The following is a 22,963-nucleotide window of genomic DNA, read 5'->3' as shown; positions in this document are numbered from 1 at the left end:
CTTCTCAGGCACCCTTTCCAGTACATATCCTCCTTCACAGCCCATGCTAAAACTGTCGGCACTTGGTTTCTAAATGGAAACTGGTTTCCAAAGGAGCAGTTGACTTTTGTGGACTGCTTATGTCTGCTTTGGATTTGTCTCTGTTTACAAGTAGAGATGAAGCTTGATGCAGGAGGGCATTGAGTCAGGACCAGAAAAATGTGGGATTGTTGTCTATCCCAGAAGTTCTGTGGGGGAGAGACTGTCTGGATAACCATTAGATGTTGAAAGTAGGCATTGCAGTGTAAATAGTCTCTGGTTATAGACTTGCAGTGACATTACTATCAAAACAGTCAGTGTAGGTGTGTCCTTCCTTAACATATTTGAGTTTCACTGAAAGCTAGTTAAACCCAGGCTTATTGGAATCTATGCCTAATGCTTCCTTAGGAAACTATGCAAAACGCACACTCGATCCAAACGTTTAACTGGGTTTAAGTAAAGTTGCTTTGATTCTTTATATCATCTAGCAAGATGTGATCAGCTCTGGTGGTATGTATTGTAAATAAGAGGTATGTTGTATATACAGCACAAGGGCACAGCTGGGCCTTTCATTGTGCTCTTTCTTGTACCTGATTTGTTTGAGCAACATTTTTAGTTTCTGACTAAACTTCTGAGTTTCCCCAAACTACAGAGATCAGCCAGTGCTGCTTTTATGTGCTGGAGTATTTCCATTCCTAAAAAGTATAGTGCAAATTGCTCTGTCCCTACACAAAATTGCACTAAATATTGTGCAAATGATTATGAATGAAGCCTTTAGTGGTAAACTTACCAACTGCCCCCCTCCTCCCCCAACCCACCCTCCAAGAATGGTTCTTGTTTTCTTAATTAGCTTCCCCTTCTCCAGTACCTTGGCATCTAAATGAAGACAAGGAGTGTCTGTGGTTAGACAGTTTGCCCAGCTTACATAGACATGATGCTTATTTGATGAAGGGAAACTTAATTTGGAAAGCAAGATGTTTTGACGGTTCCATGAAACAGGAAACCTGAAAGTTAAAACTTGTCTTGCTTTCTTGCATTATTACAGGATATTAATCATATAGGCCTTACTATTTTTTTGAAACACTGGTTTCTTTGTACCTACAGGTAGCACTATTTATCTACTGGTTTTAGGGTGCAGTTTCAGCTGTTCTTTTGACCTTTAAAGCTAAAATTGCTGTAGGAATAGTCTACCAAAGAAACTATGACTTAGCAAGTACTCTTCAAAATTATTTGTGGTTTAGATCAGCAGAGGAACTCGGATTGCATCTTGAACAGGAGCAGAGAGTTGATAAGGTGATGTTCCCCGGGGACGAGAAGTTCTGGAACTGGCTGACTCCTTAGTTCTTCAGCACTCGGATTAACCTTCCAGATTAACGCTGCAAACCCTTCCCTTTTCTAGGCTTTGGGGGAGGAAGGCTAGGAAAGCATCATGAAGCATAAGCATTTTTGTTAAAATATGTGTGTAAAATGTTATTGTGTGTGAGAAAATGATGTAATTTCAATGTTCTCATTTACGGGTGTGTGGTTTCTACATAAGAGGCGTATATATAAATTAAAGCACCTTTTACAGTATTCTAGGAGATGAGATGGTTTTTTATGAATTACTAAGTTACAATTAACTCTGTTTAGACTTGATTTCTTGCAATACTTTAATCACTGCATGGTGAATCTGCTTGAAAAAAATTAGGATTGTTATTCATGTGTCAAATACTGCAATGATGAAATTCAGTTGGTGTGGTGTATTGTTTTTGTTTGTTGGTTTTGTTTTTTTTTTTTTTAAATTCTAGTGAGGAATTCTTGCTTGCCAGAACTAGCTTTACTATTGAGCTACCATGTGTTTGGAGGAGGTGGAGGTTTCTTTCCATTCCCATTTACAAGTGCTGTGAGAACACTGAGGACATGATACAGCAAAATCCACAAGCTTTCTAGGTCAGGTTTCAGTGAAGCAACAAAGGATAATAATTAAAATCTTTTCTTAATTACTTCTTTTTATCCAAAATTCTGATTCTGATAGGTATTTGTTTAATAATAAATCAACCACTCCTCCCAAATTTGTTGTTCTCCTGTCACCAGGCCTCCACAGCACTTAATGTATTGTTATCTTGTGTGCCTTTTCTTTCTGCGTGTTTCACAGCACCAGGAGTTCATGTTCTGCCCTGCAATCAAGAACCTCAAACCCTCTCATACTACTGTAGCGCATATAAAAACAATGTTTTGTGGAAAGTAAATGGGATTTGGATTATTGTGCTAATAGAACAACAACAGGGAAGTTCAGATGCTGCTGTTTTGAATGTGTGTGATGTTGACAAAAGCACCCAGTTTCCTCAGCTGGTTGTGTACCTGGGAATAGGCGTAGGGAGAAAGAGCTGGAATATTTGCCACCAGCACAGCTGGTGCCGTTGCCTCAAGTCAGGGGTTTTTTTTAAACAAGCCAAATTCTTTCTTCACATTCTTACTCTGGTGCATCTGAAGTATTTTTAGCTTTGCTATTTCATGTTGCTCTTTCCATGGACATCTCTGGGAGTTTCAATGTGGCTGCCAGAAGCCTTCGACAAAATGCAGCCACACCCTTCGTCAGAGGGAGTTTATCTTCCTCTCAGATGCCTCCAGTGTCTGTGTATACTTTTTCACTTAATATAATCTAAAAGATAATTGAATTTTTTTTTTTTTAAGCAGATGAGGTGGGGAGGAAGAACTGAAAACAGTTGGACGCTCCTTGACCGATATAAAAATAAAGAAAATTCTGAATCTTGACCAGCGCCTCTGCTCTGAAGGCTTCTATTTTAAAAGAGCCTATTTTAAAACTTCACCCTTGTTGCCGAGGAGTTCTCCGGGAGAGGTCTGTTGTGGGTCCTGGAGCCAGGCACTTTACGTGTAATTAATAGGGTCCTGGTTTTAATTAGGCACGCGCAGCGCTTCCAGGTTTTTCATCTCCGGAAGGGCCTCGGGCGGTACCTGATCGCTGCCGGGGAAGCGGGGGAGCCCCTTGGGCCGGCTCCGGCCCGGTGCGAGTCGTGAGGCGGTTGCCGTGAGGAGAGCGGTCGGCGCGCGCGCCGCGGCCGTTGGCGCCTCGCGTTCCCCGGGAAACGGTCCTCCGCGCGTGCGCGCTCCCGCCACCGAGCTGTGCGCGGCCGCTGAGGCGGGGAGGGGGGAGAGCGGGAGCGGGGGGCGGGGCGGGGCGGCCTGAGGGGCGGCTATGGTGGCGGCGCGGAGCTCCCCGCCTGCGACTTCGGCCCAGCCATGTGGTGCCTGCACTGCAGCTCGGAGAGGACCCAGTCGTTGCTGGAGCTGGAGCTTGACAGCTGGTAAGACCTGACGGGGGTTTGGGGCGGGGGGGGGGAGACGGACGGTACGGGGGTCCCCGGGCGCTCTCCCGGCCCTGCTCGGTGGGGAGCCCCGTCCTGTCACACAAAGGGCTCCGCTCCGTCGCTGCCCGGCTTCGCCGATCGCCGCTGCGGGAAGCTGTAATCGGGAGAAGCCGGGTGGAGCGGCAGTCCAGAGCCGCTCCCAGCTGCGAGGGGGCCCGGCTTGTCGCTGGGGTCACCCCCTTTGTCTGTCTCTGGGGTGCTGCGAAGTTCGCAGTGATCGTGAGCGCACGGCGGTCGCAGCCGGCGGCGGCTTTCTGGCGATCGTGTTGTTCAGGAGCTTATGTCCCGCGTCGGGGAGGGGGGAAAGAATTACAGTGCCGTCTGTCTTGTAGGGACATAAGTTTGAAATCGCAGTCGTTTAAATGTGGTATCAAAAGTGGACCTGTGCATGTATTGTTGCTAGTCGGTGGCAGTCACGGCATAAAACCGCTAGAAGCTTTTTGAGAGGAGTGCTGTTAGGATGTGATCTGACTTAGCGTGTGCATTGCCGCTAAGATATATGCATGTGTGTACACAAGCATGAAAACACTTCTTTGCATTGAGCTTGATATAATGCAAGAAATCACATGACTGGTGTCAAACAAGCGGCGAGTTCTGCTTCAGAGCTCTGGTAGGTACTGTTCCCAGTGTCCGAAATCGACCGGGGAGACCGGGAGACCTGGCATGTAACTGTCAGCGTGGGAAGGTGCGTTAAATTCAGTGATACTGCTTAGGGTGAGTGATCATTTGCGACTCATGCTCTCAGCCAAAAAAAAAAAAAAAAAAAAAAAAGAAAGTTTAGTTCAAAGGCCTTTAAAATAGGGATACTGAATTACTGATGTGCATACATACAGTCTCTATTGTTATGATGTTAACTCCTAAAATAACATGCGTCAAAATTATAAAAAAAACGCAGTACTCTGTTACATGAGCCTCTTGAAAACTAGATGTACAAACTAGTTTTTCTTGTGCAATATTGTGTGTAGATTATGATGAACTAAAATAGTTATTCTGGCAAGTGCACTTGCAAAATAAATTTGTATCTGATGCATTGTGAAAGTTTATTCCACCAAATAATTCAATGAAATTCTGAGCTGATCAACTGTTAAAGAACTATTCGATTTAAATAAAGATAGGCAACGTCTTAAATTGGGTGTGTGCATGTGTGGAAAAATATAAATGGAGGAAGTGAGTAGATTCTGCGTAACTACATATGAATGCAACAGTGTCTTTTCTGGAAAAGAAAAGAAAAACGTTTTTTGATAAAGAAAAATGTTTTATAGTGCAGTTTAGTCACACATTTAATGATCCTTCAGCCTGTTTTTACCCTTAAGGAAAATAATAAAGTTGAGCTAGTAAGTTTCCTGTGTGGAGTTGGTAATGTTTGCATGAGTGATATATTACATTTGCATGGCTTGCTACAAAACATAATTTGTCAATGTTACTTTAGTTACAGATTGCCTGTATTCACACAGTTACATTCTGCTATTCAGTCATCGTTTCAGGCTTTTTTCCTCCATTTGCACATTGCTATGCACTTCCTTTCAGTTAAACTTGATTATTCTGCCTGATGTGTTAAGAGGAATTGCTGACTACTTAGTTTGGATGGTTGTATTTAACTCTGTCTATTCTTGTGGCAGATATCCTTCATATAAACACAGAATTCATTACATCTGTCTAGTGCTTTGGGAGAACTTAAGCTGTGCTGAATAAAATGACCCATTTCTCATTTTACTTCTACTTTTGTACCAGATTTGTTTTGTTGTGATGTCCTGTTCTAGTTCCTGAAATTACAGATACTGAGAGTACTGTTACATAGTAGTCAGCTGGTTTTTTTCCTCTTAGTTAAATAGGTGCTCAATGTTGGGGTTTCATGTGTGAAGTCAGCTATCATCCATTTTTTTCCTATTTCTACTAATCTGAAATAATCCATTATCATCAAAGACACTAACTGTAGTACAAGATCTGGAGCTAACCAGTGAAAATTATAGTGCTCAGCGTATCAAGAGTGTTTAGTTGTTTCTTTGCCCCTTTAGAAGCTCTCTGGGAAGCCTGATGCAGTTAATAAACAATTTGCAATTCAATTTCATTGAATAATTTGCAACTTTCAGGTAAGGAAACCCAAGGATTCAGTTTTTCACCTGAAAAGTACAAATACCAAGTTGAACAGTAACTCTGATTTGTTGTTCTTGTTAAAAATCTATATTGGAAGGTTGCTAGGAGTTGACACAGTGAGTTACTGCTCGGCAGGCAGACGTTCTCAGCTGGAGAAGGTGTCTTCGCTAGCAGTTGGCAGGGTGTTCCTCTTGAGAACTGGGAGGTGATTTCTTAGGATAGACAGCCCCGTGGCCTTACATGTTTTTTCTCACCCTGTGACCATTTCATATTTGCAAAATGAAAATTCTCTCGAGAATTGCGTTTCTATTCATATGGCTATAGAAATTATTCCTCCAAATATTTAGTCTTCATGAGAATACTCTTCCATTACTTGGCGGCTGGGATTGTTTCATGCCTTTGAGGATCTAGAGGTTAGGTGCTACGACTTCAGGTGGAACAACTACTTTGAAACAACAGTTTACCTTTATACTGATCATGTTTTCTCTGAAGTATACGGATGGCAATTCAAGGATCAAACTTTCTGAAGAGGAAGATCTCATAATTGTGTAGCTGATTAGCACACTTATGTGATTACTCTAATTATGGTTACAAACTGTATTTGCCCTGAACACCAATAAGAAGTAGCTGTGAATTATAAAAGCTGGCCTAAAAGTAGCCAATCCTCTGTTGGTGGATGCAAGGTATCATCCTGAACCAAAACCAACACTTGTGGAGGTGCTACCTGTTTAACATCTCCTCACATATTTCAGTTGGGCTTCTTGATGTTTAACGCCACTGATACTCAGACTTCAGGCATCTCTAGCAGAACATTGGGAAACGAGTGCTAGAAGTGAGATATTGCTTTCCTAGTAAAACATGTCCTTTTGCCTACTGTGTGGTGTTCCAATTGAAATTCAAGACACTGCATTGCCTTAACTTTATAGCCTCAGCTGTGTGACTCTCGATGAGTAAAACTGGATTTAGCCTGCTATCAGGGCGCTTTATTTTGGAAATACTAATGCCATAAAGATGTCCTGGAAATTATCCACTAGGCCTTCATAGAATCTCAAGATCCAAACTAATGCACCCTCTTTGTTGTAAACCCACGTGGTGTCCAGTTTCTGCATGATTCTGACAGGTGCAAAGGAATGGTTCAAGTTATTGTGTTTTTCAATATTGTATTTTGGGGGGGGGGGGGAACTGAAGGACCACAATTTGAGGAGAAAAACCCCACTTTGTTGCTTTGAGCATTATGATACATGGACGTAGATTAGCTTGTTGTGCCTGTTGTGCCTCTTCATTGCATGGATTTACCATAATTTATGAAGGACGTTAAGGATGTGATTTTCTTGCTCTTTCAGCATTTGTGTAGTTCTTTTTCTGTCAGAATCGATGGCAATTTTATCATTAATTTCAGAGCCAGGCATTTTTTAATTACAGTAGCTGTCAATCAATTATTGCTTTTTATGTTTATTTAATAACAGAACTGCAGGAGACCTCAGAAACTGTAATCAAGATGGAGCCCTGATTGCTCTATTTGTTACATTAAATATATGAGGATGTGCCTTTAACCCAGACACTGCCTGATCAACAGAACAACTGGAATCATGAAGAGATGAATCATGAGTTTGGGGAGAAAGTGTGTTGGTGCGTTGTTTTTGTTAACTGTGCTTTGTTTAGATGTCATTTATGTTTAAACAGAGTATGGGCCACAAGCCAAATTCATGTTCCCAAGTTTGCTTCTTCATTTCTGTTGTCTACGACAACTGTGTAGTTATAAGAGCAGAATCAGGCCCTGAATTTGGAAGTTCATTTTTAGCATCCTGTATATTGTCATTTTATGTCAAAACTTACATAAATACAGATTTTGTTTAATTGATACATCTTTGTTATGCAAAAATAGTTACTGATCATGGGCTTTTTTAGCAAGACTTATTAACCAAAAGTATCTTAGTTACATAGCCCTTCTTGTGTCTTTCAGGAATTCATTTGAATTTTATTTGGAGGAAGGACAATTCTAGTTAGGGTACAGACAGAGATGGCAAGTTTACTGCACTGCTGTGATTTGACTCCAGGTTTCCAGAGAAGAACAGATGCTGCTTTAATCCACTGTAGCACAAAGCCCTAGTATTACGTTAAAGGGGACTGCATATTTAGCTAAATAAATCTTCTTTTGCTTCCTTACAATGGACAAAAGACTTGAAACATTTTCATGAAATTACTGTAATAATAATCTTTAATAAAGTAAAAAAGCCAAGCTTTGGTGTGATAAAAAAAATCAAACCCTTTTGTCCCTGTGAGAGAAGCAGAAAATTAGAATGATGGCTTTGATAGCCTTTAATACAGGAAACTGATGTAGTGTATCTGTTAATCAGATTCTTCAGTAGTTCAGTGTCATCTGAGTTAAACTTGTGCTTAAAAACAAAGGACCCAATTCCCTGTTGCCTTACGTTGTGCAAGCACAAACAAAATGCAACAGTTATGATTTGGCTTCCTTTTACACAAGTGGCTACATACAAGGCAGGGCAATAGAAAAAGAACCCTAAGCTTGTTTTGAGGGGTACTTGCATTGTTTAGTCCAAAAAATTTCAGTCGCCCCTAAAATTTACCAGATTAACAAGGATGGATGTGTCATGAGTTTAAATGTTTTGGTAAGAACAGAGAAAAAGAAAACTGACTTCCTTCTGTTGGTTGATATGTACGTGACCTTTCAGGTCATCTTTATGCAGTGTAAAGGAAGCAAGGATGCAAACCTGATGGATTTTCTAAAACTGCACTACAGGAAAGTTCACAATTTTACTTTAATTTAATTTTCACTCCCCACCTTTGTAGTAGAATGGACCAAACTCAATCTCAGATAACATGGAGAGTTAAATACAGCAGTGGCTGTGGGCATTGTAGCTTAGACAGCTGTACATTGGACTGTATTTAACTTGAGTTTAGTGTATTCTTTTTAGTGTAGCCTACAGCTGTAATGATTATAGTTGTGATCCTTTCAGTTTTCATGAGTCAAGTCAGGGTAGGCCATGTCAGTACTTGTACAGAACTCCAAGGATAAATCTTCGGGAAGGAATGGATGATTTAGTTGGAAGCGCTCCTGCCTTTAAAGATAATACCAAAGACAGGGTTTCCCTCATTGTTTGGGGAGGTTGTGCTGAGGAAGTCATCATTTAAATGGGATGGACAGCAGTGTTCCTGATCCAGCTGCAGTTCCTAGGGGTCTCATAGTGCATAGAACAGGCCTGTATAAACCCCTGACTTTTTGGTCATGTTTCAGCTTAATAATAGCTTTTCTCTCAATCTAACTTCCCTCTGCACTTTCAACTGGGAATAAAATTCATCTTTATTTTTCTTTCTTACGTGGTTGTGCTTTATTGTAATGTGCTGTGAAACAGCTGTTGAATTTCCATTCTAGAGGTGTCTGGGGTGATTCTCATGCTTTGAAGTTAACATTTCACAGGGTGCTGAATGTTGGATAAAATTTTCAGCTGTTCTTAGATTCTTGAAAGAAAGTTCATTATTGTTTTTTATATATTCTTTTCTTAGATTTTATTCTGTGAATGTTGCTTAGAAGATACCAGTGATGTGGAGCATTTAGTAGAAACTGGTTTCAAGAAGGAGCTGATTCTAATGCTTCAAGTTTTAGGAGAATGGGACTTTACAGCTAATAGTTTCTGATCAATGCTAGTAGTTAATGGTTTGTGAAATTGAGAGAGAACAGAGGATTGCCCAGCCTTAATGGAAATTGTCCCAAAATGGTGACAACCTGTTGCAAACTTGGATTCTTTTTTTGTTATCAAAATGTGATTAAGATGTTTTTGATTAGGTTAGCCTAGAAGAAAAGAAGTATTTCAGGTCTTCCTGTGCTGCCACAGTGCAGTATGTTACACAAGATCATTTCTGACTGTCTTTGGTTGACATTTTCAAAATCTGTCTTTGCACAGTATGTCACTTTCAGTTCACAAAATGGTGACTCTTGTTTTGAGGAACTGGACTTCTACCCTTGCCCTAAAAGCCCGTTTTCCATTGTGGAAAGATCTATGAATTAAGTCGTGGTAAAGAGCCTATAAATTCTAAGAATGATCAGAGTTCTGTATTTTAGACCCGATGTTCTTTTGTGGTTGATCAGCCTCACGTGCAGCCCCCAGCTAAGGCAAGCTGTGTCAGCAGAAGTCAGTGCAGATTGTTGATGCTTGTGGGAGCAAGAGTTGCAGAGCCGTACTGGGCATCTGAGTGCTACATCGAAATGAAGCTGCTACAAGCTGCAGTACAACCTAACAATTACTCTCGTTCTGTGTATACGCAATAGATCCTCTATTTTTAGGTACTGATTTGAAGTAGCTAATAAAATTATTTAGAACATAGAGCAGATCTTAAAATTTGATAATAGATAAGCTTTGTAAGGAGAAAGTTCTTGGCTTACAGTAAGCTTTGAAATAGTATTTATAGGTTTCCAAGACAGGAATTGCTACCTGTGTTACTTTTTTACTGTGATCAGTGAGGTAGGTCAGAAGTCTTACTGAAAGTCTACATTTAATTCCTCACTAACAGAGAAAGAACTATAAAATATATAAACTCAGCATAATGGAGAGGAAATGTAAAAGGAAGGAAGTTTGTGAATGGGAAAAAGCATCTGCTAGCTCTTTAACTGAGGTTGTAAGCAATCTTCTGTGGTCTTGTTTTCCTAAGAGTGAAGATTTACACGTAGTAAGACACAGAATATCTTTGAGTATGTCTGCAAATATCTTCTGTATTTGAACGCATTGCCTTGATTCTAAGTAACATCTAAAACATTTTTTCCACCAAACTCCATACTTCAAACAAAAGATCTCTTACCGTTTTGTTTCCTTAAACATTGTCCTGTACGCTTTGATATAAACCTTGGGTGTGTTGCAGAGGATAAAAATCTCACTTTTATGACAATGCCTGTGATTAAGGACTGGTTAGCAGTGATTCTGTTCCAGTAAGTTACAACACAAATCTCTCTTGGTGCGTGCAGAATGCTCAAGGCCAGTTCCCATTCTCAGTAACTTGGTAGCAACGCTCTGAACTTCACTGGAAGCAGGAACAAGGGTTCTATGTTCTTATCCGTTTTCTTTCCTACCTGGTGAGAGTTTCCCATACCTGTTTGCATTTATGCGTATCGAAATAACATTGTTCTCACATAGAGAAAACTAGTAGGGTTTCCTTTGTCTTTTGGGTTTGTGTTTTTTAGACTTGGCATGATATGGTTGGCAGTCAAAATGCAGGGTTTGTGCAGTGTTTAAAATTGAGTGATACTTTTATATTATATATACTTCTAGATTCAGTTAGATCAGTAAAAGGCCTTTGTTTGATCAGACAGTCCGTCTACCTTTTGGATTGGCTTTTTTAAGTATGTTGCTCTATAACCTTATGGGTTTATCTAACTTCAGAGAGAAGTCAAACAACCACTAAAAGTTGAACAGTCCCTTTTTTTCTGATTTTAAAAGTGGGAGAACTTTAGCCAACTATTTCTTAAATCCAAGTGAGAGAACAAAGTATCTCATGTTTATCAGTGACATTGTTTTAAAGCACACCTCATTAGATAATAACAGTATATTACTAACTAATTGAAATGGAATCCCTTGGTTGTTTTAAATAGATCTTTTTGTATAACGTTCGTTTGCTACTTAAGTGAAAATATGGCCTAAATGAATACAGTTGTGATGTGATCTGTGACTTTACCCGATACAGTGTCCAATACAGAAAGACGGTTTTGTTGTCATTTCTGCTGTGTGGACCCTCTGCATGCTCTCTGGTTTATGATGATTCTTAATTTCCCTCTGCCCAGGCACACAGACATACTTGAAGGGAAAGGCTGGCCTGCTCAAAAATTGTTCCTAGCTCTCTACACTGCATCTTATTCGTAATCATTTTGAATAGTGAAGGGGCAAAACCTTAAAATGAGTCAAATGATAGGCTTTATCAAGTATATTTGATCTAAGATGAGAATGTAGTTTTGTTCTGGGTATGAAATTTCAATGCCTGAAACATTTTATTTACTCAGTAAACAGGATTTCGTTAAGGATCTTTAAACTAATTCATGTTTATAGGATAAACAGTATGTAAGAGGGGAAAGAAGAGTATTATCCACCAAGACCTGAATGGGGAGCAGAAACTGGTATTTAGTCTCTTACAGAACCTAATTGCCAGCAGGCTGGTTTCTCAGCAGTGCCGTTCTGTATCGCCTCTTCCTCTGGTGGGCTTGACACAACAGCTGAAGCCACAACAGAGGGGAAATACAAGGATGGCTGGTATAGGACACCAAGGATTTTTGCATTATATCAAATGCTGCTTCAGCTGTGCATGCAAATCAGGTTTTTTCTCAGCTGCAGAAACTGAATCTTCCTTTTTAAAATTAGCATTGTATAAAGGTCATGTCATGATATAAACAGTAGAATGTGTATTAATATCTTACTGTCTTAAATACATGTCGTATATAGTGTAGATATGCTAAATAAGAGGATTCCAGTTGCTGAGTGATATATCTGAATAAATAATAAATAGCTGAGGTCAAATTCTACCACAGCTGCATTGAGAAACTCCACGGATTTCTGAAGCTTATCCTATTGTGTAAGAGTTTACATAGGAGGAACAGGACAAAGTCTGCAGTGGTAGGTAGACCTTCATAGATTTTGTTAAATGGTCAGATACCACAGTTACATTTGAAAAATTTTTGCTATAGTCCCTGTGAGAAGGTAAGCATCCTTTCGAAGCATACATGACATTTTCCGATGTTAGTATGTTCTATGCTTACACATCAAGAGGAGGAGCTGAACATAAAAAAAAACACCTTTAAAAATTCTAAAAATTGGGCTGATAAATATGAGAACTCTTGCTCCAGCCACAAGCCTCAAATTATTACTGTAGTCATCTTTTAATAATATTTTATCCATTTTTTAAAGAGTTTCAAGTATGGAATACGGTCATTGCTGAATAAACATATGCTGGGTGATGATTAACACAGATTAGCAGAGAATGACGTTGTCTGTCTTTACCTGAGATAGAAGCTAACATTTGTAAGCTGTACTCAAGTTCTGGTGATGCTGTCAGTCTCCTTTGTTACTTTCCAGCTGCTAAATAATGAAAATAAAATACAGTTTTGCCTTTAGCAGATAGGGTTCGTAAGGCATTAAATGGGTACTGGGTGAGGGTGGGTTGGTTGGTTTGAGCCTTCCGTAGTAAATACTTGTGTCTGCTAGCCAATCTGCTGCCACTGTTTGACTTAGACAAAGGTGATGTGTGAGGTGTTTAACCTTCCTTCTCCTCCTTGGAAGCTGAAGATAATCTCAAGTAAGCTCTTTTCAAATGGATATTCTTAGTTCTTAAATCTATTATAAAGGTTGTTCCCTAAAATGGAGAAGTTGGGTAGATTTTTGTTTGGCTCTCTTCATCTTGCTGGTGTGCATCTCCATTTCAGAAGAGACAGTGCATTAATTCCTACATTCTGTTTTGGCGTGGAGAAAATAATCTCTCATCTTTCTTCACCTGCTCTCCGCTACTACCCATGGCATGTAAGACTGTGGGTCAGAATGCCCTTTTTTAAAAAACATTTTTGTTAATGCCTTTTATGGGATTATTTAATGAGAATTAAAAATTGGTAGTGTCCAAGTGAGTAGATGTTGGGGGGTTTTCTGTAATTTTGAATCTGGGACTTGGACCGGAGAGCAAATGAAGGTTTGCAGTGCACATAGTAGTACTTGTCTGTGGAACTCTGGTTGCTCTGTCGATGGTCGTCAGACTGTGTTTTAACTTAAGCTGGGTGTATATATACATTATAGAATGAAGTGGTTGCTTTGTTAGTGTTCGCTTCTGAGACACATGCAAATTTTGTCTGGATTTTTCTTGCAATGGTATTTAACTTCAGTAAGATAAATTACCTGGGACATTACTTTGATGTGCATTCAAAGGTTTCATTTATTTTTAACAGAAACAGCTGAACTGAGAGTGCATTCTAAGTAAAACAAGTTGGTCAATATTTCTTTCCTGGATCAAAGCTTTTGTCACTGCCTGTGAATACTATTGTCCATCATAATGGCTTTGAACTTTTGACAGTGTATATTTGAAGGTAGATTGGTTTGTTAATGTTATTGCATTTATTGAATTTGGGGATTTGTACAAGTTCTTAATATAATTGACTTTTGTTTACTAGGCAGTACAAAACAGGCATGGCAATAAGAACTAGATTCTGATCTGTTGCAAACTGTACTAATAATATACTTCTGCTCAAATGTTCTCACTCCATTGCGGAATATTGGGGGGGGGGGGAGAAAAATGCTAAAAAACTAGCTGGTATGAACTACGTATGGCTAATTTTGCATTTTAAGAAGTTACATTAAGAACTTTTTGTGGAGAGTAATTTGAGATAATACAATGCATACATCAGAGCTTTAATTAAATACACCTCCTCGTTTATAGCAGAAAGCACCACAGGTACTGAAATGTAAGCCAGCTTTGAAGCAGTGGGGTGTACCCTTGTGTCAAATGAATGCTTATGTTCAGATTAAGTTGTGTATGGGGAGTCATAGTTTTAGTTCGCAGTGTTATGTTTGTAATTGTCGTTTAAAATTTCACATTCAAATTAGGACTTCGTTGCACTTGTAAAGACAAAGGTATGTGCAAGAAATCAACTTTTGTAGAGGTTTGTTCCTATGTGGAATGCCTAGATTTGACCTAAACATTTTTGCCATTTAAATGGTTTTTTTCAGGCTTCATGTTGGAAGTGTCTGACCATACCAGCTGCTCTAGCAGCTGCCATCATGCTTCTCTGTTACTCAGTTAGTTCCATGGGTGACTTCTGGTCTGCATTCTTTGAGCTAGGTAGAGAATTTGGATCCATTCCAAGTGGGTATCTATAATTAGGAGTTATGAGCAGAGTTTGACATTTTTAACCTCCAAATTTTAAAAAGAGATAGTTGGTGTAAAACAGATGCATAGCACTTCTTCCTTCCTGGGCATTTGGGCCTGTTTATATAGGATATTTATTTTTGAGTGAGGCAGAAGTTTTACTGGGAATCATGTTTATGAAATGAGGTTTTAATACAAAAAGCTTTGCTCTTTGGTTTGCATTTAAATCCATCTCATAAATCATACGGCAGAGTCCTTAGGTATCTAGATACTTCAACTGTAGATACGATGTTAATGTTTATGGACAGAAAAGTTTCTGGGACAAAGGAAGAAAATAAGCTTGCTAAATTGTTCTATCAGTAGATATGACTTAAAGAGAACCAGATTTATGTGCTTTTTTCCTGAAGAGGGGAATAAATGACATGGATTCAGGGAAAAGTAGGCAAGTTAGAGAAGGGATGGATTTGATTGTGGAATTTCATGAAGATACTTCACTGTTGCAGCAAATAAAATAAACATATAAATCCATCATTAAGTTCAGTTTGAACTCGGGTTATTCAGACTACCTGGAGTTTTGACTCCTGTCTCTGGCAAGTGATACGCTACCACAGTCATGCTTTAAAAACTGCCTGCTTCCTAAAGAACAGAGCACTTGTAGTGTCATGGCAAAGCTGAGTGGTTTTATCATCTCGTGCCAACTAGAATTTTAAGTTGGCCATGTTTTTCTTACTGTATTCATATTACTTGTGCATACTTTCCACAATTTAGAAGAAAAGGAATTTATTCTGTGTACCTTTGAACTTGTGTTCATACTTTTAAGGATCTAAAATGCTATGGAAAAACCTTTAAGATGTGGCAGCACAAACTTATTATATTGTCATACTTGTCTTTATGTCCAAAACAAATTTTTTACAGGATGAATATAATGCTGATTGGTTCTCATGCGTGTACCATCCAGTTGTTAGGGCCTGTTTTCAATTTCATGTCTTTCTATTACACTGTTGAAAGTCCATTCTAAATGAATTATGAAAATAACTAGTGATTTCAGAGAATGTTCATTGGTAAAATAATTTCTCAAGTATTTACTCTGTTTTGCTGGGAGGGTCTTTTGGTTCTATTTTAAAAGTTGCATGCAGTTTTGGTTTGGCATTTACATTATTTTGAAGCATGTTGAATTTCTTTGTTGCTTTTAGTTCCAAACTAAATCTGCAACATACTGATTTAAACATTTGGATGATTTCTGTAAGCATATGTTCTCATTATCTTTGTATTTTAGTGCTACAAATGCACTGGGACGCTTCACTACTTGTAAACTGTGAGGTTTCTGGGGTGAGTGGGAATACTGAATAATTCCTTGCATCTGATGGTATTGTTTTATACTTCCTCTTTACATACATGTAGTTTTAAAGATAAGGTACTGGGCCTCAGTCAAAAGGGAATTTCTGCTTTTTTCTGGCTGTCATCTCTCCTTCTTTCATAGTATAGTCTCTCTGAGAGGTAAATGCTTGTGCCTATGGATCCAAACCTGCAGCTTCTCTGATCATTTTGCCATTATTGTCAGTGGAACGAGTAAGTCTATACTCATGGAAAAGCTTGGGGTTTGCTCTTTACTGAAATTTAGGTCTTGAGGACTCTTTCTAGTTTCCATTTTAAGCTCAAATGTTGAAGTTTTCTTGTTTTTCAAAATTTTGTCTTTATTGTGCTTATTTTTGGTTTTGCTAAGATAATAGTTTGGCAAGGTTTGAAGGAAAAGGAAGGTGTGAATATAAAAATGAAAAATAAATTAATGAATAACAGTAGATATTCAAACATCCTGAATAATATGTTGTTTTAAAATATGACAGTGGTTTTAGTGTACTGGTTACTAATTACAGCCTTTGTGATCAGAAGTAATAACTGAAGGTATAAAATGAGAGACAGGGAAGAAAAGACCTGCCAGGTTTCTGCTGCTAAAATGCCTGGAGAGGAAATGTTTTGTTTTGGTCATGGCTAACCACACAACTACATTTGGCGATTAGACAGAGGGAAGGAGGAGACAGAGCTTTTTCTTACTAGGTAATTCTTGAAATGAACTTATCACCTGAATAGTGGGAAATAACTGTAAAAAACACGACCTTTTTCTAGCTAGCAACAACATCTACTTCACATTTTGTCAGCTTGGGTCTATTGTGTGCTACTTTAGTCCAAAGATACAGCCACGCACCGTGTTACTCAGCTTTGACATCTCAGCAAATTAGTTAGAAAAGCAGCTTTTGGCAGCCACTGCATGCACATTGGTATTAGTCTTTGATTCAGACAGAGCAGTGAGCTTTGATTCTGTCGCTGTCAGAGCGGAATGTGCATCATGGGTAAATACAGTGTTAGCTGCACTGCGGGGATGACCCTTATCTCACTGCCCTGCTGATGAAGCCAACAGATCCTACTTGCATGCACATATGTCACTTCAGCTGATGTATCTTAATTTAAAAGTGTTTGCAGAGTGTGTGGCTTAGCTCCTGCAGGACATCTAGAGCCATATACACACAAAAGAAAAGAAAATGCCTGAATCCATCTATGTTTCGTATTTAATACTGGTTTATAGTCATTAGGAAAAGTAAAATTAATCAGATTTTCACCAATAGTTTTACATATCTACTGAGATACGTTAAAAATACTGTGCTCAGTCTGTTTCCATTTTTCTCTAAGCCTTTCTTCTTCCCTATTTTTCCTTGATACAGTGGTGGTTTGGGTTTTTTTTAACAGTATTACAAGTTGAGGTTTATGCAAGAAGAAAATTCCAGTGTCAATTTCTGATAAAATACTGGTTCAGTCAGTGCTGGCCACTCTTTCATAAAGGTAATTTAGATATACAAAGAAACATAGTTTTTCCATGGCTCTGTTTTAAAGTTTTGTTCATGCAAAGTCATATTAATAGTACTAATTATTTTTAAATATTTAATTTCCATTTTCACACTTTAGCTGCTCCATTCTCTGCTTCTTTGTAAAATACTGGCAAGCAACCTTTCTCTTTTTCTGGCTTGGCAGATAATGGATGTCTATTTTCTGCTGAAACAGGAGTGTGATAAAACAATTGGAGTTCTAAAAATGAAAGGTTAATTTCAACTGGTTTGCATTCTCCTAATATTACACAATTGGAATATTCAACGTATTGCCAGTCTCCCTAGTAATATGCCATTGCACATTGCAGGGAGGTGAACCAAATTCATCCACTAGATTTTTTTAAACACTGAAATTATCAGTAATTCTACCAGACCTGTGTAGTAGGTGGCAGGTGCCTCAAATCAGAGACCTTTATTAAGAAGTTATTTCTAATTCCAGTTGGGGCTGGGTCAAGTGTTATATTGTCCATTTTTGCAATATACTTAATGTATTTAATTTCTCACCCATCTGAGAAAGACAGGGGGTACAGGGTGGCTACGGGAAGTGAAGCAGTGCTAGAAGAGGTGTCTAACTACTCCCCTAGTCATAGGGGGACTTACTCTAATTCTTGTTGCAAGCCTGGAGCAGAATCCTTGACATTTTTATGTGTTGGCATTTTTAATAAATGGATAGATAAAAACCGCCCTTGTAACCCTGCAGTGACTGGCTCGTGTTCTGAGTCTGTTTTGAAGCAAAGGTACCCTTTTTATCACACAGTCTTTCAAAATAGACACAAGCAGGATGATTCTCAATTCCACACTCCTGTTCCACGATGCTCTGTGTGCATTTGCTCCATAGTGGAGCAATACTACATCTTGTCATCCTTAAAGCTTCGCACGAGTCATCTTTGTTGGAATATTTTTCTTTTCCAAACATATGTAAAGTAGTAAGAAGTAGAAAGCAAGCTGCTTTTCTTTGTCAGTGGAGTTTCATTTTTATTAAATAACTCATAGGAAGCTTCAGCTGCTCTTAACAGACAAGGAAGAGCTGAACGGGAGAAAGCCTTCACAAATGCAGAACTGACTGTGCACGCTTGTTTGCTTTAAAGGGCTGTCGCACTGTTGTGCAGGAGGCTGCCTGTTGTAAAAGATAATTACTTCCCTGCTTCAAAGGTCAGATGTGGTGGCAGGAAATAGGCCTATGAGCAAAATGAGATCAAGTATTACACTCCATCAAGGATTATATTTATGTCTGGAAAAAGTATGAAAGACAAACTAAGAATAAAGAAGAAACCCCTAACTTTAATCAGAGCCTTGGGCAGAGCCCCTTCCAATTTTTTCTGATTAGGGCAGTACCCTTTTTGTCGATGAAAAGGTTAAGTGATCCATTGAAGGTATCATTATTAAAATGTCAACATGAGATTATAATCAATGTGGAAGGGTTATTAAACAGTTCACAATTTAAGGGCGAGGAAGGCAGAAAAAGTCACAGAACCGAAGAAGGGGGATATAGTGATAACTCCTGACTTCCTGTGAAAAAGAGATTTACCATACTTGTATGAAAAGTACTTACAAATAAGCTTGTAATTAGGAACCTGTGATGTACAAAACAGTGTGGCCTCACAGTTAGCAGAACAGAGAAACGTATTTTAGTATTTAAAGAGAGAATGTGAAGCAATTCGGTATCGTACTAATTTCTTTAATGGCTACTCTAGAGAGAATGATTTGTTTGTTTTTAATGAGTGGTTACACAGTTTCAATGTCACTAGCAAAACTCTGGATAATTTATCATTTTTAAGTTGAAAGCCAGCTGTATCACAGAGGGAAAGGGATTAGTTTCCTGTCAACTTCCTTTTTGGAAAAAGTAATGTGTGCACACTGCAAATATTTCCAGCTTGGGTAAAGTATGTTTGAAAATACCTTTCGGGTAGAGTCATATTTTGATGGGCAAAGAAAGAGGACTTGCTTTCAGTTTTACATGTTTATAGAAACATTTTGAGAAATCTAAGGGGCTTTTTTCTCCTTCACTTTAAAAAGTACACACTGTTCAAGCTAGGAGAGTTTTGCCAGTGTTAACCTTGATCTCTTCTGGCACTGTGGTCCGGTGGAGAACTTTCTTTCAGAAATCGCTCTGTACTTTGAACTGTTGAAGGGACTGCTGTGGTATGTGTATGCAGCAAGGGTCACAGCATTTCATTTCTGAGAGACAACGGGAGGGCTTTATTTTTTATGTTCGTATACATGTGAATGAAAGCAAAATAAGAAATACAGGGTGTGGTGGGAACATGGAATTTTACTCCTTTGGAGTTTGGATGTACCTGTTCCTAAAACAAAAGGTAGGGGAAGTGCTGCAAATGCTTATATTCATGCATGTGTGAATTGTTTACGAAGTCTTTTGAGTGATTAAAAAAAAGTAAAATTTTGTTTTTATATCAGTGCTCTGTGTACACAGGATGAGGCAGATAGTAAGTATTTATGTGAAACATATGAAAAAGATGGAAGAGTCAAAGTGCATACCCTATTGCAATGTGAGAATGCCCTACTGTAAATATAAAACAAATACAAATTACTATTACTCATCAGTACTTCAGGATAAACTTTGACTAGGACTCAGTTTTAAAATGTTTCCTATTGTGTACAACTCTTTTAATATAAAGGTTTTTTTCTTTCCTTTATTCCTTAGCAATAACAGCATTCATGTGAAAATGAAGTGTTTTATTTGCCAGATAGCTCCTATTGTGTTTTCCCTACCTGAAACTATTACACTTTCATTAGCTAGAAACACCATCCCTTGGGATGCTTTACTACAAAGCATGCCAAAAGTATCCCATGGAAGCAATCTTTCACTAACAGAGAAATAAATGAGATTTCTCCTATAGGTACTTTTTCCCAACTTCAGTTTCTAGAAACATAGTAGCTCACAAGATCCATTAAATCCCAAATCTCCGTTGAGTAACATGAAAGTAATCCTTTTATGTCAAACTGTAATATAACAGTAAGAAAGTATTGCTTTTATTTGTCAAAGCAAGGAAAGACACAAATAAGCATCTGTCATTTTGAAGTAGAACAACTTGGAAATGAGCAGTCATAAGCAGTCAAAAGTTTTCATTTATTTTACACAGTAGTTGCTGAGCGACTTACTCAGGATGTTATTAGTAATTACTGTGTAAAGTTAAATAATGCTTGAAACTTCCATTCTCCTGCTTGACTCATGCTCTAAAGATGACCTCTGCAACAGAAATAGAGACTTGCTTAGATTACAGTGAAAACTATGGTGTTTGACATGAAAGCCACATTACCCTGTACTAACTGCATCTGAATTTGAACAAAATGTGCAGGATGTCTACATAAAATGATACTGAGCAAAACTATGATATTTGTTGCTGAGAATTTTGGTATACAATACTCACCTGAGGATTTTCCTGTCTCTTCATTCTGTCTAGTGTTGAGGGTGAAGCTCCAAGCAGTGAAACTGGCACATCTTTGGATAGCCCATCTACTTACCATCAAGGACCTATAACACACAGTTCAGCTCTAAGTCCAGACCATTACGATCATTCTGCTTACGGGCTGTATTCTGTCTCCCCTGGACAACAAAGATCTCGGAGGCCGAAACTTCAGCACTCAACATCCATACTGCGAAAACAAGCAGAGGAAGAAGCTATTAAAAGGTCAAGATCACTTTCTGAGAGCTATGAACTCTCTTCAGACCTACAAGATAAGCAGGTATTTGAGCTTTGTTACCTAATTTATGACAATGGCAGCATGTCTGTAAGCTGGGAAAAATCTTTTCTAGCATCACTTCAGTTGTGATGCTGAAAATACCTTTTTTTTGGGTGACCAACTTGGTTCAAAACAGTCATACATCAGCATTTCTGAGGTTTTTGACTCTTTTTTTTTTTTTTTCTGTGTTGTGTTGTCCCTGTGTCCCATACACCTTCACCCCTTCCTGAAGAAAGATGTAAAAGATATGTTAATAGTGTTAAAAGTAAAACCAGTTCTACTAGGAATTCTGATTTCATGCTTGGGACAAGTACTAGAATGTAATAATGCAAAATATTTTTCTAAGAAAATGAGTAATTTTGCAACCTGGATATCTTTGTTGTTGCTGAAGGAAAGGAAGAACTTATTGCAGTTGATATGCTCTCATATCTGTGGGGTGAATTCAAGTTCTTAATTGGTTTTACTCAACTAGGCAAAACTCCCATGTGCTTTACAAAGAACTGGATGGAAGCTATGTAGATGTTCAAAGCCTTTGTCCCTAAAAAGGCACTTCTGTAAGACAGTCAGCCTCAGCCATTCCTTTGAAGCTTTATTCTGAATGTAGTCCTATTTGAAAGATGTTTTTTGCCATATAAGTTCATATTTATCATTTGAAAATGATGCTGTAATAGCTTAAGGTAATCAAATATGCAGGATGCACTGGATTTCACTGATAGATGAACAGTAGCCAATACATCAATGTTTTTTTGTTTGGTTTTTTTTTATTTGTTCAAGATCTTTCTTGCCACAGAATATTTTGTTTACTGTGAATCATTGTGGTATATTGCATAGTCACTCCAACTTGTATGTTAACATGGCGAAAGTGGAAGCAGGCAAAATTCCACAGACAGAAAGTGAACTACTCCTGATTTTGGACCACACATTGATGGTCGGTGAAATTTATAGGGGTTAAGTCTCATTTGCCATCTGTTTGTTGTTCTGAAATTTCAGGTTGGAGAATCATATAATGTTGTTCCAGAGAGATCTGGAAGAACAGAGCTTGAGCTCTGACTTAAAGTTGAAGCCAATATTTGGGATAGCAAGTATGAGTTTAGTTTAGCCTTTATGCTCACCAAATTCTATATTGGAGCGGGGACATATCAAATTCCTGATTCTTGACCTAGATTATGCCAGCTCTGCTATTAAGTTGGACCACCTTGTGAGATCTAAAATGTTACTTGCTTTTCCACCTTTGGCAGTCATTTTTACTAGATGTCTCATAAGGGATTGATGTAGAGTGTAAGGCTTACTAAAGAGGTCTCCTGCACTACAGATATTCTACAGAGTCTAATTCCATCTGTCCTTTTATGCCGGTTTGATAGAGAATGAGGACTGCAGATGTTGTTTTGTATTTGTTCAGGGAGTCCTACACAATAAAAAGTGACAATGATACATAAAGGAAGCTTGATACTGAAGAGTTGCTTACTGCTCTTGAGAAGTTCTCATTGAAATCTCAGAAGATACTTAAAAACTATTTAGGAAAATATCCAAGGCTTTACCTAAAGGCAATGTGCATTAAATATGCATTAAAAAGGTGCATTAAATATGCATTAAAAATTATTAGAAATATTAGTCACAAGTCTAGTAAATCATCTAGGCAAATTCCAAAACACTCTCAATTAAAATTCCCACCAAAACTCCCTAATTTATGATAATCAATGATGATGTTATTTTCTGTATAAACCTGAAGGACAACAGGCTGTTTGCAAGAATAAAGTCCAGGTAACTTATTTTATAGAATATTGGGTTTTCTTTTATTCTTTCACACCAGCTGTGCTAGTTTTCTTTTCTTTAGGTTTGACATTTAATTTTCAGAGGAGAACTAAGCTGACAATTCATCATTTGTTTCGAGATTAGTCCAGCAAAATAATCTCTTAAGATTTATTTAAACACACGTGACCTAATGTACACTACGGCTAGAAATAGTAGCAAATGTGTGGCAGCAGTGGCAGGGTTGTGATAGAAGTTCTTAATTTTTTTAATCTTCAGAATGCCTTACAAGTAACCTCATAG

The 22,963-nt window shown here is 38.3% G+C and overlaps 1 protein-coding gene across 8 annotated transcripts in view; it reads left to right on the top strand.

Annotated features, from left to right (window-relative positions):
* The window catches only part of IQSEC1 (IQ motif and Sec7 domain ArfGEF 1), a 355,484-nt gene that overhangs the window by 284,127 nt on the left and 48,394 nt on the right, over positions 1-22,963 (top strand). For 7 of the 8 annotated variants that reach the window (XM_050904510.1, XM_050904507.1, XM_050904509.1 and 4 more), the window contains one exon: positions 20,632-20,914. In XM_050904510.1, the coding sequence (XP_050760467.1) occupies positions 20,632-20,914 (283 nt within the window). Of the gene's footprint in view, positions 1-3,258; positions 3,324-20,631; positions 20,915-22,963 lie in introns of those variants that run through there. The other variant, XM_050904511.1, reaches the window with a different exon arrangement.

The sequence above is a fragment of the Gymnogyps californianus genome, chromosome 13 (assembly GCF_018139145.2).
Source record: "Gymnogyps californianus isolate 813 chromosome 13, ASM1813914v2, whole genome shotgun sequence".
In the NCBI taxonomy this organism is placed as follows: domain Eukaryota; kingdom Metazoa; phylum Chordata; class Aves; order Accipitriformes; family Cathartidae; genus Gymnogyps; species Gymnogyps californianus.
Note: the sequence above shows the minus strand (reverse complement) of the source record. Positions and strands in the feature narration are given on the sequence as shown.